At 39.6% G+C, this 16,262-nt stretch overlaps 1 protein-coding gene across 1 annotated transcript in view; it reads left to right on the top strand.

Annotated features, from left to right (window-relative positions):
* The first annotated feature begins 4,376 nt into the window (after positions 1-4,376).
* znrf3 (zinc and ring finger 3) overlaps positions 4,377-16,262 on the top strand; it is a 54,708-nt gene continuing 42,822 nt past the window's right edge. The window contains exon 1 of the mRNA XM_079478302.1: positions 4,377-4,906. Within this exon, the coding sequence (XP_079334428.1) occupies positions 4,685-4,906 (222 nt within the window). The 5' untranslated portion in view covers positions 4,377-4,684. The remainder of the gene's footprint in view (positions 4,907-16,262) is intronic.

Below are 16,262 nucleotides of genomic sequence, written 5' to 3'. Positions count from 1 at the left end.
TTAAGTTGTAGTTATCTTCTTTTACGTCCGTGTTTATTGTTTATTTTATTTTATTAAAACGTTCGTCGGTTCCCGCCTCCTTCCTTCCTGTTTAATGTTCAATAATGAGACCAAACACGAGCGTGCGTTTCAGTAGTTGTTTTACTAGCGAACCCCGTAGCCCGGGACTGGCAGACCAGAACAATCAACTGTCGATCACAGCCCGTAACACTTCCCTTTTATGGAACTTTATTACAGACAGTTTAACATTAAAGTGTAATACATCTAACTTTAACAATGACATGTAGCCTACAGTAGGCTATATGAAAGATGCTACAAGTTACATAACATTTTGCAAACATATATAGGCTATGACTGTTTTTAATAGTATTTACAATTAGCTAATTTTGCAAACTTTTGTCTGTAAATAAAATATTTAACTGTAGATTTTAGATTTCAGAATCTTTCAAACATTTACAAGCAGCATGACATGTGAATAAATCAGTGACAGGCAGCATAACATGCGAATAAAACAGTGACAGGCAGCATAACATGCGAATAAAACAGTGACTGGTCGCGAGGCAGGTGAATAAAACAGTGACAGGTAGCGAGGCAGGCGAATAAAACAGTGACAGGTAGCGAGGCAGGCGAATAAAACAGTGACAGGTAGCGAGGCAGGCGAATAAAACAGTGACAGGTAGCGAGGCAGGCGAATAAAACAGTGACAGGTAGCGGCAGGGAAATAAAACAGTGACAGGCAGCGAGGCAGGCGAATAAAACAGTGACAGGTAGCGACGCAGGCGAATAAAACAGTGACAGGTAGCGAGGCAGGCGAATAAAACAGTGACAGGTAGCGAGGCAGGCGAATAAAACAGTGACAGGTAGCGAGGCAGGCGAATAAAACAGTGACAGGTAGCGAGGCAGGTGAATAAAACAGTGACAGGTAGCGAGGCAGGTGAATAAAACAGTGACAGGTAGCGAGGCAGGTGAATAAAACAGTGACAGGTAGCGAGGCAGGCGAATAAAACAGTGACAGGTAGCGAGGCAGGCGAATAAAACAGTGACAGGTAGCGAGGCAGGCGAATAAAACAGTTACTGGTCGCGAGGCAGGCGAATAAAACAGTTACTGGTCGCGAGGCAGGTGAATAAAACAGTGACAGGTAGCGAGGCAGGCGAATAAAACAGTGACAGGTAGCGAGGCAGGCGAATAAAACAGTGACAGGTAGCGAGGCAGGCGAATAAAACAGTGACAGGTAGCGAGGCAGGCGAATAAAACAGTGACAGGCAGCGAGGCAGGTGAATAAAACAGTGACAGGCAGCGTAACATGTGAATAAAACAGTGACAGGCAGCGAGGCAGGTGAGTAAAACAGTGACAGGCAGCGTAACATGTGAATAAAACAGTGACAGGCAGCGAGGCAGGCGAATAAAACAGTGACAGGCAGCGAGGCAGGTGAATAAAACAGTGACAGGCAGCGTAACATGTGAATAAAACAGTGACAGGCAGCGAGGCAGGAGTGACGGGTCACGTGGCAGACTGACGGGTCGCGAGGCAGCTGCCACCTGACACGCAAAGATTTTACCCCTACTGTATCATTTGTTATTATCAAGATCTTCCACAGGTGATCACCATGTGGCGTATAGAATAAGTACGTTCTTCTAAGCACCGCTAGAGGGCAGAATTCAATTGAATTACCTATACGCAAACGCCTTATTCCACCCTTGGATGGGACATCTCTCTCTCTCTCTCTCTCTCTCTCTCTCTCTCTCTCTCTCTCTCTCTCTCTCTCGCTCGCTCTCTCTCTCGCTCTCTCTCTCTCTCTCTCTCTCTCTCTCTCTCTCTCTCTCTCTCTCTCGCTCTCTCGCTCGCATTTACAAACACACCCCTTATACACTATCTCCACAACAAAAATTTTCCATTCGTATGTGTTTGTGTGCAATATTGCAACCTCATTGGGCAGTCAGGTGTTTCGTGATGGGTAAGCAAAGATTTATTTAACCCTGGTTTGACAAAAAACAGAGTTGCCTAAAATAGATAAATTGATCAAATTGAACCTGGACATACGGAAAAAGTTGCCTTTTTTGCAGAGTAACAAACACGAAGATATCACACATCTCAATTGTTCAAACAAAAACACTAGCCTATTGTAAAGTATTCCGAATTATCAAAGACTTTTATCTTCTCTAAGGACGATGAAGACAGAGTGGGTTCTTTGTTTATCAAGCCTAAAGGGATACATACAATTTCACACACAATTGGCAAAAACATTTGCGTTTTATGTGTATAACATTTCAGCCACTTTACCTATTAGGTCTCACTTTAAGATCGGTCATTATTCTCTTTGTTATTTATTTTTACAACATGCAACACATTTATGTGATCACAGAATGTCCAGTTATTTGGGCAGCAATGAAAGAAGATACAAATTTGAATATATGGTTAAAATAACTTTATTACGATGGATGAGTGACTTGCAAACTATGGAACTCAGAGCTCAGTAGAAAACAGTTTTTTCAGTAGTTTTATAACCTAAAGCATAGAATATATAGGCCTATAGGGTCGTCCTACTCATTTTCATCATCATTAACCTTCAGCATCAATGGCATCATTATCTGAACCTTGATCTGTGAATAATTGTCACGCTGTGGGCGAACCTGCCTTTTTAGAATTCTGCAAGCTCTTTTGGGTTTTCCTGCTTTGAAGCGGAACATATGTTGGCCATTTTGGGATCCGTTGTTTCGTCCTGATGCATTCCTGACCTTGAGGAGCTGTGCAGTTGGTTTTCATAAAGTCAGAGTCTTCAAAAAGTCTCTGAGGCCATGTTGCCTTTGAAATATTTTTGTATAATATTGCATGCAAATGTGAATTTACACTAACTGATTTAATAATGTGTCTGCACTGATCAAGCATATACCACACACTACTGAATAAGTTAAAACAAGCCTTAAGAACACACAAATGCTGTCCAAATGCAAATAGACATGTTGTAAGAAATATGTCCACCTTTTCTTTTTTGGGGTCTCAAACTTTATACACAATATTTTGTTACATAAAGTGTAAAGTTCTGCTGGCAACAAAGACACAGGCTTTAACATGAGTACATTTACATGAATTGCTGCTAAATAGGCTCATTCATGTTCTCAAGAAATACTAAAGCTTAAATGTTTACAAATGAATCAAACCAAACTCCAGCGCCTTCCCTTTTATTTACATGCAACGTTTGTTGAATGGTCCTCTTGCCAAAGTTTACTTTCAAAACGCACGCTTAACCAAGAGATGCTTGGGAAAATAAACAGGTTTTAAATGTAAACCCAAGCTTTCTCAGATGAAACACGTCCAGTCTAAAGTGATTACAAACATGTCCACTTTGCTGTCAGTTCAAGGTCAAATCTTTGAATACTTCAAAGGATCTTTATTTTTTAAGTGTTGAGGGACCATATAACTCATGTGGATGAAAGGAAAGATCAAAACCTTGCATTTCTATTTTCATGTATGCCCGTGGGAATTTTGTGAATCTAAAAGTTCTGGACAGAAACAAGAAAGCAACCCTTTTTCTTTGCCGTCTTTCTGTTTGTGTTACAGAGACCCCAATGACTAAACCATAAAATCAGTAAGAGTGACTTCAACATAAGTGTAAACCAGCTTGTTCAGATTCATCACCAGAAAACACATATCAAATAAAGACACAGCTGTTGTGTGTACACCAACAAGAGAAGTTTAGCAGTTTGCGATTAAATTATGTTATACCTGGGATATTAGGCCGAGTCACATTTCACATAAAGATGTGGTGTCCCTTACAAAAACAAACGATGGTTTAACTATAGCAACACGTTTTATTGGTAGTAAAAACTCCAATAACAACTATTTCAAATCGACTACGGTCTGACCACAATAACCAAAGCTTATAGTATATGCCAAACGTAGACTTTTATAATAAACCCAAGGGAAGTGTTATTAAATGTAAAACATTTGGGATTAAATTGGTTAAGGCAAATCGTTTGACGTTGTAAGGTCTACCAAAGGGAACCCTTTCTGAGAAGTTATATGTAGATGAGCCCACGATAATCACTGTTGACATAGGTGAAATGAACCCGATTGAAAGCTAAATTGTTTTGAGAAGGTTTGTAATTCTCTTTAAGGTAGTTCATTCAAAGTTCAACAAGCTCCCTCGGAGCAGCCTCATAACAGCCGAGTAAACCGTGCACCGACCTTCCAGCAAAAATAACAACACGGTTTCGTTACACAACTGAACAGTTTCAGCAATGAACTTTAAAGTTACAAACGCGCACGCACATTTCTGCGCCAACAACGTCGCTCCTCCTTAACGAGCCGGCGGGGTCGGGAAGATCGGTGGGCGGGGTTAACCCTTTGTAGGGAGAGAGAAAAAAAGAAGGAATCACGTGTTCACAGATCAAAGGCGATCTGCTCCGTAGAGAGAGCGCGAGCGGCCAGCTAGGCACAAGCGAGCAACGCGATAGTCCGGGCTGCAATGGTGAAATAAGCCACGACAATCTTTTCAAGGACAAACTTTTATTCTCGATTAATGATTGCTGCTCTCATTTCGCAACGTTCAGTGCGTTTATTTCCCCCGCTGTTCGCGTTTTTCGAGAAGGAGCTCGCGCTCTCTCGAGTCTGATTTCCGAATCGACACTTTTTTGAAGACCCTTGGAAATTATGTTCCGATCGGCGCCTATCCAACCGGCAAGATGATGATTTTTCCGAGAACTGGGTTCGGTCGTGGTGCTGATTCGGTGGTCTTGGTGTTGTTTTGGGTCCTGGGAAGCGTCCTGGCCAAGGATACTGCCTTTGTGGAAGTTGTGCTTTTTGAATCGAGCCCAAATGGTGATTATACCACGTACACGACAGGTCTGCAAGGCAGCTTCTCCCGAGCCGGAGCCACTATCAGCGCCGAGGGCGAGATCGTGCAAGTATGTTTCTTTCCCTATCGAGTGCACTTGCGCGAGGATTTGACGCGCTTAACGTTACCGCGTGTCTGAATTCATTCCGGTGCGGCTCGTTCGCAACTTTAGTTTGTCTTCCCTTTGAAGGGGGTGTGGGGTTGCACTTGGGATGGAACGAGCCATGCGATCTGTGCGGTTGCAAAATGGCCTCTTGTCTTGCAAAACCTCCCTAACTTGCAAAAAGTTACTTCGATGCGTGGTTTGCATTAGTGGTGATGCAGTCTGCAGGGAAGAAAGAGCATGCAGGCGCACGGTTTCACTAAACTTTGTGTCATGTGTCGTGTCAAAGGTTATCTATACTAATAATTCAACTTCCTAATGTAGCTGGTGCCTTGTTATATAATGTCAAACGTGAATGTTCAAACAGGGCATGCATCTAAAAGTATAGTTATTGTATAATGCTGCATGTAATCTTGCTTGAATTGCGTCTTCAAAATGTGCCAGTAGATATTTGGAGTGTTCATAATATTTTGGTCAAGTTGCATTGTATATGAATTGTTTATGATGCCTCACATCCCGTGTAAGATCTTCCATATGCACGGAAGGAAAAACACACAATCACATACTATAATGGATTTAAGGGTCATAATGGCAATTGTCTTTACGTTGGGAACTATAATGGTCTCTATTGTAATGGTGGAATGTTATCTGTCAGATGTGAACCAACAGAACACCATTAAATCCTACTGTAATTCAACCACAAAACACTACTTGCATTTCGTAGTGGTTTTAATTGTAAACAGCTGGTGGTTCATAATGGATTTATAATGGTCAACATTAGAATCTTGTATTGTTTTATTCAGGAGGGATATATGTGCCCGTCCTGATTTGTTTAAAGTTTCTTGCATGCGTTCTTGCAACAGGCACCAAAGAGGCAGGCATTGAATGCGATGCCAAGAGGAATAATCTGTCTCTCTAACACTTGCTTCGAGTTTAAAGCTACTGGCAGAAGTGTGCTATGTGAAGTCATGAGAGGCTTTGAATAGTGACTGCAATATGAACGTCGTGCATATCTGCATGGTTAAGGGATGCAGATCAAAGCAAACGCCTGTTGCGTGCGTGCATCTAAATCTGTACAGATTTGCGCTTAAGCTTTAGTTTTCTTCCCATACTGACGGTGGTTGTTAATTCTGTCCACATATTCATTTTGTTGACCCTGCTGTACTCTAGCTGTTTAGGCGTCCTGTAATGTTTTTCCCTGTAGTTCATCCTTCACAGACTTATGCTATTTTTGTTTGGACTTTTACGTTCCAGTCTGTGGTTTTAGTGGAGGAAAATATGGTTTCTTTTACATTTAGGTCTGCTGCGTGTCTGCCCCACAGCATTCGCTGCTATATGTTTACGATTGTATGCTTAGTAACAGTAGAATGTTCCTGTGTATAGGATTCGTGAGTATCAAATTCTTCAAAATGGCAAGTGGTGATCATCATTTTTCAGGGATTGATGTGAAGATGGCTTTCTCTTTATGGGCTGAAATGAGAGATATCGTGGTTTAGATATTTAGACTGGCCATACATCCATTTGGCCCCGAACCATGCTGAGATGTTGGACCTCAGCTTTATGTTGAGAGGCCTTTGAGGTCGGCCATAGTTTCGAGCATGGTTTTACATGGTTTCTGTCACAGAGGCCAAGTTGGACTTCCTGTTGCGGATGTGTTTGTGAAATATTCCTTCAAACGTTATAATCATTGTGCCCATGATGTCTTAGATCTATTGCTTGACTGGTTGTTCTCTTTAATTTTCCAATCACCAAGCCATTTTGTGCAGTTACTGCGAGGTTTTTCTTTCAGTTTTGTGAGTTTCACATGGATTTGAATGGTGGGAAGTTAAGCTAATATTTGGACCTAAAATTAAAGTTAGACTTGTTTTGAGTGTGGTTGGATATGAACCCGATATAGTTTTAGGGTTTGACACAATTGTTTAGCTTGACATGTGAAAAAATGTTGATTCATCAAGATTGCAAGAAAGCAATGTTGTTTGACAAATTTGGTGTGTAGATTTAGTTTTGTCTGTTCAAACTGAGTTTTAATGTTAGTGAGATTGTAAACCTTAGGCCACCTTTATAACCACAGATTTCTGTTTGCAATTGTTCTTCAGGCTCTTTCTTTATTTTAACCACTGAAATCCCGGTTTAATGGTGGATTTAATATTCTTCAAGGTTTGGTCTTGGGTGTTTAAAATCCAATTAGTCCAATTTGTCTGAGAGTAATTGCCATGATGCCTTGGGCCATTTTCTCTAGTCAGTTTTTTACAGAATGGACATAATAAAGTTTATTTCACTCAAAATGATGATCTGGTACATCCTTGTCAGCTTTTCCTTACATTTAAAGGAGAGCCTTAAGAAACATCAGGCCAAAAGTAACAAATTAACAGAACTTGTTACACACTTGTGACTTTACCTTATGGGGCAGGAAGCAAAGTGACTTTTCTTGGCTAATACACAAAACCAATGTTCCTCTTGGCTGCGTCCTCCTTTGCCTCAATTTTGCCTCGTATTAGCTTGAAAAGCAGCGTCTCTTTAAATAATTCTTATGTACTGTGGCTGTGGCTTTTCATTTGGAAAAGCAGTGCTGATGGTGTTTTGAATATAGCGTTACAGTTTTACCATCAAATTTGATGCTGGCAGACTGGCTGTTGGGTTTGTGTTTGATCATACATTATTGGGGCCTTTGATGGAACAGCCACTTCTCTTATAGAATAAGTGCTGTTGTCATATGTTTGTATTCTTCTCAAACGAAAAGTTTTGTTTAATTGAGCATTGTTGTAGAATTGTGTTGATTTAATTGTGAGTTAAGATACAAAAGCCTCTGTGCGTCTGACATTTTTCTTCTATAATGATGTTTTTTATCATACTCGACTGTTTTTATGTAGTTATTTTTCTTTAATGGCTAAGAGGACGTATTTATTGAATAGTGAAATAACTGAACCTAAACGAAGGAGCCTGTAATTTCACACAGCACTTACAGGCTTTTGTATCTGAACTCTTCATATGTTGCTGTACATTTTTAGCTTTCATGTTTAAGGGGCTAGTTCAACCAGAGGTCACGTTAACCGAAAATTATGTCATTGATTTTTTTTCCAGTGATGGGGAAAATCTGAAGGACATCTGTCATTTTGACGGATTACAATAAGGGCAATTTGTAATTCCCCGTTTTATCATTTCATAATTCCTTTCATTAGAACGTGATCATAGGCTACTACACCTGCCCTGAGGCCTGAACACAATTTCGAAGGGACGTGCGTTCCCCATTCATTAGGTTGGCAGTGGTGCAGTGTTTTCTTCAGAAAAAAGTGACTAGCGTCTTTTTGGATTTGTATTAGCTTTCAGTGAGTGGAAAAATGTATCTTTTGGCATCTTCTCTGTGCAGTGAGTGGCAGAAGCAGCACATTCATGACCAAACCGCAGTTTACTTGCGAGTAAAAAATTGCATTTACTAGCACCTGTCATTGTTACTGAGTGGACATATGAACATAAACGTTTGTCTGTAATTATTATTTTGTGTCTGACAACAGAAACCTTATATAAATGAATATAACAGCTTTATTGGGCATTTGGTTGTAGTTCAGTTCAGAGAGTAAACGCAAGTACAGCGTGAAGATGTCACAAACATGCTTATTAGCATGTAATGCCACCTTGCACCATAGTGACGGGTAAGAATAGATTATGGCTTTTCGTCAAAATGACAGACAATAAAAATGTCTAGCACAAACTCGGAGTTCAACAAAATATTCTGTGATGTTTTCAATCGTATGTCATTCAAACCTGTATGACTTTCTTCTGCAGAACACAAAAGAAGATATTTTGAACAATCTTATCAAACCAAACAATAGTAGGCCCCATTGACTTCCATTGTATGCACACAAAACCACTGAGACATTTCTCAAAATATCTTCTGTGTTCCACTGAAGAAAGAGTCATATACATGTTTTTAATTACCCGACGGTGAATAATTGATGACTGATTATTGAATAGTTCCCCCCACAGCCTTATAAAAGCATGCTGCTGAAAATAGTTATACATATAAATACATGTCATTGAAATACCTTTAATTTCTCCGGGAGAAAATGACCATCTTTCACACTACTAACTGCACTCTATGCCAAAAGACCAGTTCAGATATATCCCTCATCTACCATCATAACTGAGAGCATCATTGTGCGAGTTTGAGTTCACAATCGTTTCTGCAGAAAGAATGCAAGCAACTGAGATATTAAATGATCTGTGTGAATGCTTGCAGTGCTGGTTATGGTGTGTATTTTCAGTTTTTGCAGATCTAATATCTGCACTTTTACATTGGAGTTTGGCTATATAGGGCAAATTTAGTTACACTGTGAAACTTAAGGGATGTCAATTCACCCTTTAATTTTTTTTATATATATGTATATGTTTGTGTGTTTATATACGTGTATACCTCCATGAAGAGATACTCGGGCATGATAAATGTGTTTGTTTTGGTTAAGTGATTCTTTTATTATTTTGTTGGATTGTGGAATGCTTTTCTTTTCTTTGAGTGACGCTCGCTGTAAAATCAGTTAAGATTTAGTGACTTGGTACTAAAATGTGGTGATGGTGACCAAAGGCTATGTCACAGTTTCAATCCAAAGAAAAGTCAACTTTCTCTATTCGTGGTCCTGAAAAGAAAGTATTCATGAATAGATCTGGCACAGCTCATCACTTAAGCATCGCTTTTGTGCACTTATATTTATTTTGGTTTTACAGCCCTAATGAGAGTGGGCTTTTCCTGATTGGCGTAATGTATCTTTTTCATATTTCTTGTGTTGAAAAATTTAAGTCTGGGATCATCTTTACCATACTGTTTTCAGAATTGATGAGATAAAATAAAAGAATCATCCCAAATTAAAGGCTTGATTGATACGGAGAGTCGTTCCTCAAAGCTCGCTGTAGTTGTGCTTAAATTGGGACTATAATGAGAGCTTGGTTTGGCCTGAAGATTCAACACGCTTTTCCCACAGATGAAACCATGGGAGTCCAGAACGGGCCTCCTCGAGACACCCGAAAACAGGGGGCCCCTCCTTGTCCACAGCAACAGTAGCAATATTCAACAACCATGGGTTTAAAAGGTTAAAAGTGCTCTGTCTTTTTTCCATTTATTGGTTTTGTGGTAGCAGCTGTATTTTAAGACCTATCTACTCAAACCGCTAACCCGTGGGCCTTTCATTGCCATGCCAAAGTAATTTGAGGCTGTTTTTTCTCTTTCCTTTGGAGTAAAAAGGATCAAACTGTTTTTGTCTTTCGCTTTCTTTCGCCGCTGTTTGCCTCACTCTGACGCATTTGAGGAAAAATGCTGTTTGTTTTCTTAAGGGGCACATTGGTCAAAATAGAAATTCAGACATAGTCACTGTATGTCACTGACTCCACTTTACCCAGAACTAGGGCTGGGCGATAAAACGATAACGATATGTATCGCGATAGACATGTAATCAATATCAATAAAAAATGCGCTCGATAAAAGTTCGATAAAGTTTTTTTTTTTTTTCTTCGTCGGAAGAAACCCATGAAGAAACCAGAGGTTTCAAAGCAAGTTTGGTTGCATGAACAAAGGCACTCGCTCTCTGGTAGCCTAGCAACGTAGGGAGTGACAAGCTAACAGCCAATCGTGTAACAGTATCAAGTTTGGTTGCGCTGTTTCGTTGTCTCGTGCTGGTCTGCTGGATTCCTCTCAGAAACCGGCGACTGATAAGCAGAAAATGAGTGCCGCGGCGAGCGAGGAAATTGTAAATAAAAGAGGAAAAGTCAGCTCGCCAGTATGGCAGTTTTTTGGATATTACAAGTCTGACCGTAGTCAGACCAATGTTAAGAGATAATTGTTAAGTGTTCATTGTGACTTTAGACGTATGTTTACATTTTAATTATTTGAGTTTTGCATGATTGTGTTGACATTTCTGTCTCAATAACTGAGGGGATTATGATCAGAGGAAGTTTAAGTTTAAAATAAAAATGTTTAAATGTACAATATTTTTCTCCTGGTCCTTATTTTAAATGGGTCATAAAAATATCAATAATTATCGATATCGACCGATATGAAACACTGATATCGTGATACAGTTTTCAGCCATATCGCCCAGCCCTACCCAGAACATGAAAAGGTCTATATGGATGCTCTTATTGTGTTTCTTATTGTTTGAGGAGACTTTTTCTACTCTTAGGTTCAGCAAATGCATCAGAGAACGCTCACCTCAGCTCTGCCCTTACCTTTACATTTTGTCATTTAGACCTATGTGACGATTTGGCAGTGTTGTAGTAAAAATATTTAAGTTGAGTACAGATACTCCCAAAAATACTTGAGTCTTTATAATTCTGCAGACTTTTTCGCCACTACATTTCCTGAACAAAATGTATACTTTAACTCTGATACATTTCCCCCAAGCATGAAATAAAAGCATAGAAACAGAACTGAAATAGACAAGTCATCGATCTGGTCACCTTGACAGTGCTGAACCAATCATTGGTTAAAGCTTAATGCGCAGTTGCAAAAAGGTGCTCTCTGCGGTTAATTTCAACACAAGGTTTTAATGGGCTGCTTCTTTTAAACATAAACGGCAAATATTTAAGTTTCAATGAATTGTCAAATGACTGGGTTGCTACTGTAAGGGGAAAGGAAAGAAAATAAGGGCCAGACCGATTTGTTCTGATTTTGTTCCAAGTTGTTCTCTTAAGAGCAGTGCAGGGCTTGACATAAAGGACTGCCCGATTGCCCCCGGCAAGAATGGAAGATCCTCGGCCGGTTGAGAGAACTGTTACTTGCCCGATCAGGCCAGTGCTGTATCATCATGGAAAAACCATAATTTGTAAGTTTTTAAGACTTGCCTATTTAAATATTCCCAAGAATATGCAAAAGAGGACTGGATTACTGGGTTCAGCAAAATACTGAATTGAGCTCTCCTTCACCTCTTCTTACTCTTAATCTGACATATCGACACAAAATGATGCCAATATTAACAAGTAAAAAGTAATCCATTATGTCTCACGGGAACAAAACGCGTGTGTTACATTATATTGGATCCGTAAATATGTTAAAGGGGCAGCAGCATAATAAACGTCTTTGTTTTATTCATCAAACAACAAAGAACGGAGACAAAAACACTTACTGCTCTTCACTGATTAAATGAAAACACTTGTCAGGTTAAATCAATATTTTATTTAATACAGTGAAGACTATGAAGTATTTACATTACATGTTTCTACCTGATAACTACTGTTATTAGACCAACCTAAAACATCTGAAATGCACTTATTATTTGTATGTTTGCTTTATTACATTTATCTGTGCTATTGCACATACTATGATCACTCGAACTTATCTTATTACTCACTGATTAGTTGTCTTCAACAATATTTGAAATTGAGTCATAGGCTAATTTTTTTATGGTACCTTATTTATTAAGGTTACATTGGGTAAAAAAAACACTAACTAGATATTATTTAATACTTTTTTGGCGGAGCCAGTAAAAATTTGAATCGCTTGCCCGACTGGGTCAGTACAGCCAGTTAGCATTGAGCCCTTCAGTGGTTCCCAAACTGGTGTCCTCCCAGGGATTTAACATCATTATGGGTAACCCTTTTCTTACAGCCTGTTTATGGTCTCAAATATTTTTATCAAACACAGCATTCGTGTATATAACAAATCATATATATTTTAAATAAACTATTTTATTGCTTAAAATGGATGTGCTTGAAATGACTTTCATAACTCTGTGAAAGTCTGAGTCTCATGTAGAGTCAATATTTGTTCTTTATGTAGGCAAGTGCTGAAAACCCACTCTCGCCAAGGTACGTTGTGGACAAGGGCAGTAATGTTTTCAAAGGATACTCTGCAGGCAAGGCTATCCAGAAGTCCGTCTGTAATTTTTGTGCTAAGTCAATTCTCAAAGCGCCACTCGTAGAGATTTTAATGAGACTCCGGTCCTGATGGTGATCGACGACATTGCACCTCATCAGTTGCTATGGTTACACCACAGGAAAGGATGTATAGACTACTTGGAAACCAAGAGCTGGATCAATAAAGGCATTATTGATTTTTGTATAAAAGACCATCATGGCTGTTCTCATTTTGGTTACTCTTGTCTTTTTTGACAAAAGTGATGGGCACAGAGCTTTATGAAACGCCAAAGCTCTCTAAACAGGGGCTCAGACATGCTTTGTTGTCATTCAGGAATGTGCTGACGAACGGCCAAAGCCTGAAATGCAGCCTAATTGTTTCTTGCACTCTGTCAGTCTTTCCTTCCCTGTGGTCGACTGTCTCCCTGGTTGTTGTCTCATGTCATTAGTTGTCCCAACTCTCCCCATCTGCTTAACAAGTTCGTTTAGATTTGAAGCTTCCCTTTCTCGGTTTCTCCATCACTCAGTACTTGCTCATATCTTGCCTTGCCTCTGTGCACCCATTTTCCATTGTGCCCCACGTAGAGGAGGTCTCTCAGACAACGCTTCAAGTTATTGAGAGATTTAATCAGAGTATTGAAGCAAAAGGATTAATCCTACTCATGATGGAAAATACTTTCCTCAAGTAAAATGTAAGTCGTCACTTTCAAGTGAGTATCAGATTTAAACTGTAACTCGCATGTTAGCCTTCGTCACAAATTAAGAGTAGTTCACTTAAAATAATAATAATTATATACATAATAATTCACTCACCCACATGTCATACAAGCAGTCTGTGTGTTTGTTTATTCTGTCGAAAAAGCTTTTGAGGAAAGCTTTCCAGGGTTCTGATCCATATAATGCACTTAAACGGGGGGGATGTAAGGTTCAAATTTCAGTTTCATTGCAGGCACAATAGGCCCTGCACGACACCAGCTGATGAATTAGGGTGTCGTCTAGCAAAACGATTAGTCATTTTCCTAGAAAACTAAAAAGTATAACTTTTTAAACATAAATATATATGGCGTGCACTGCCTCAGAGTGCCTCTAGCAACTTGTCTATGACTTCCGTTTTACGCAATCATATTGCAAAATTTACACGTGACGTAGATTAAAAACCTGATATGTACACTAACTGGCAATTTTAAACCATAATCTTGCACAAAGATTCTTGAAAATAACTGAATTGTTTCGATAGACAACACCCTTATTCATCGTCTGGTGTTGTGTAGAGCCTTTTGAAGCTGTGATGAATCTGAAATTTGGACCTTAACCAAAAGCCCCCCGTTTAAGTGCTTTATATGGATAAGAACCGTGGAAACCTTTCCTCAAAAGCCTCAATTAATTTTTCGACAGTAGCAATAAATACACGGACGGCTTGTTTGACATGTGGGTGAGAGAATTATCATTAAATTACTTTAAAGTTGACTACGACTTTAATTTGTGACGAAGGCAAATATGCGAGTTACAAATGAAATGTTGGTGTTTAAAGATTAGCAGTTGATGTTCAATTGTAACGGTAAGGGTTATTTGTGTGTGATAATGTTTTGATTTGCATGTATGCAACCATTATGAGAACTCCGTGGAACGCTAAGGATTCTGGCTATATTGTCTTGTTTTGTAAGTTTACTTTTTCATATTTTTAGTGACAATTAAAGACAGAAGTTGTAAATCTTTTGTACCGACAGTATTAACATCTTGTATTTATTTTCTATTTGAAGTTCTTCGCTGTTTGATCAAACTCTATTCTGCAAAGGAAAGCCTTATCTTAAGTTATAAGCTCAGGTCTGAGTCAACCTACAATTGCGACAAAATCAGAGCGTATTCTGATATTTACGAAGTCATGATGTCCTCGAGTCTTAAGATCACATCTGCCCTTATCACGAGTGCTGCCTTCTTCCTGGGTTCAAGAACATTGGGTTCAAAGTATACCGCAGAAGAGAATTACACAAGACGTAGCCAAAGATTTAATTCACCTAGTTTATAACAATTCACCTAGTTCTTTGGGATTGAGAACTTATTTAAGGATGTACAGGCAAGCTGGTATGTTAACCCAGTTGGCTTATGAATGTACTTATTTATTTGTGTTTCTATTATATTAACAAATGCTCTTCTCTCATCGCTTCACGGTGATCTATCATCAATTGTTCTCGCTTCTTTGTTCACTCCAAATAGCTTGTGGATAATTGCTCCCCTGTTGTTTCCCATGGACACCAGGTGTTTATGTTGTCATAGACAAATGGATGTGCACGCTGAATCCAAGGCGTTGCTTCTCTGAGCCTTTCCGAAATAGTGCCTGACAACTTTGGCTCGCTTTTAATGAGCCAAGAGAGTCCCTTTGGTATAGGCCCTTCCATATTTGAAAGATTAGCTTGTCAAGAAGCAGCGAAGTTGTCTTTTTGTTTAATGATCTTGCGATACCTAACCGCTCTGTCCTGTATATAGGAGGTATTTTATCTCTGTTGGGGTTTCAGAATCCCCTTCTGTCTCAACACACCCTCAAGGGCTTTTTAGGTTCGAGACCTAGATTTGTCACCTTGCTAACTCTTCTGAGGTTGGTAGAGCTCCTTCACTTCGTTCTCTTGAACAACAGCATCCTTCATTTTGAATTGATTGAATGGGTGGCTATTATGTGCATAGGTAGTGTATTTAAGGTCTGGAGGTTATTCTTTCAGTTGATTTCAAGCAAGCGGTACATAGCATTTGAAGAATTGTTAATGTAAAGTAAGGAAAAGAAAAAAACTTTGTCGCCCCAGGCAAACCCATGTTGAATTGAAATGAATTTCAACACCTTGTCAATGAATGTTTTTTCTTTTTCTCTCACGCATTCACTTTTAATAGATTTGCCGTCTGCATTGAGGCCCTTCCCTCTCCTTTACCTCATTACCCATAACCAGTCAGACCTGAGATAGAGAAGTGGCTTCGGAATCTGGTTCTGGGTTGAACACAAATGTGCCGCCTGAGCTGATAGGATCGGCCGGGCTGGGAGGCCACTGAGCGCGCTCAGATCAAAGGCCCCGGCGGGCTCTTCAAAGAGCTGGCTGAGCAATGCCTGACTGATAAAACTGCACCACAAACGGCTGGTGATGTAATCACAGGCCTGCAGCGAAATCCACCTCTGCACAAATAAAGGTGGAGGTGTTCGTTAGACAAAGCGAACGAAGAGATGTTTTGCGTCTAATTTTGGAGCCCAGGGCATTTGGGGTTCATCTCAATTTATGATGTAATTCCAGTTGTATGATTTATTCATGCTTTCTTCCTGGCTATCGCTTTTTTGGATTTTGTCAAACACAGCACACATAACTGGCGCTAGATGAAAGTTTCCAACAGACTTTCAGATTTGGTTAATCCACTGGGCGTTCCTAAAGTACACAACAGGTGGAACAGTTGACTCTGTGCTTTGTAAAGTTTATACAGGAACAGCATGTGTGCTTGTGCTCATCTG

Source organism: Barbatula barbatula, assembly GCF_947034865.1.
Source record: "Barbatula barbatula genome assembly, chromosome: 2".
NCBI classification, from domain to species: domain Eukaryota; kingdom Metazoa; phylum Chordata; class Actinopteri; order Cypriniformes; family Nemacheilidae; genus Barbatula; species Barbatula barbatula.
This window is presented reverse-complemented; position numbering and strand designations above follow the sequence as displayed.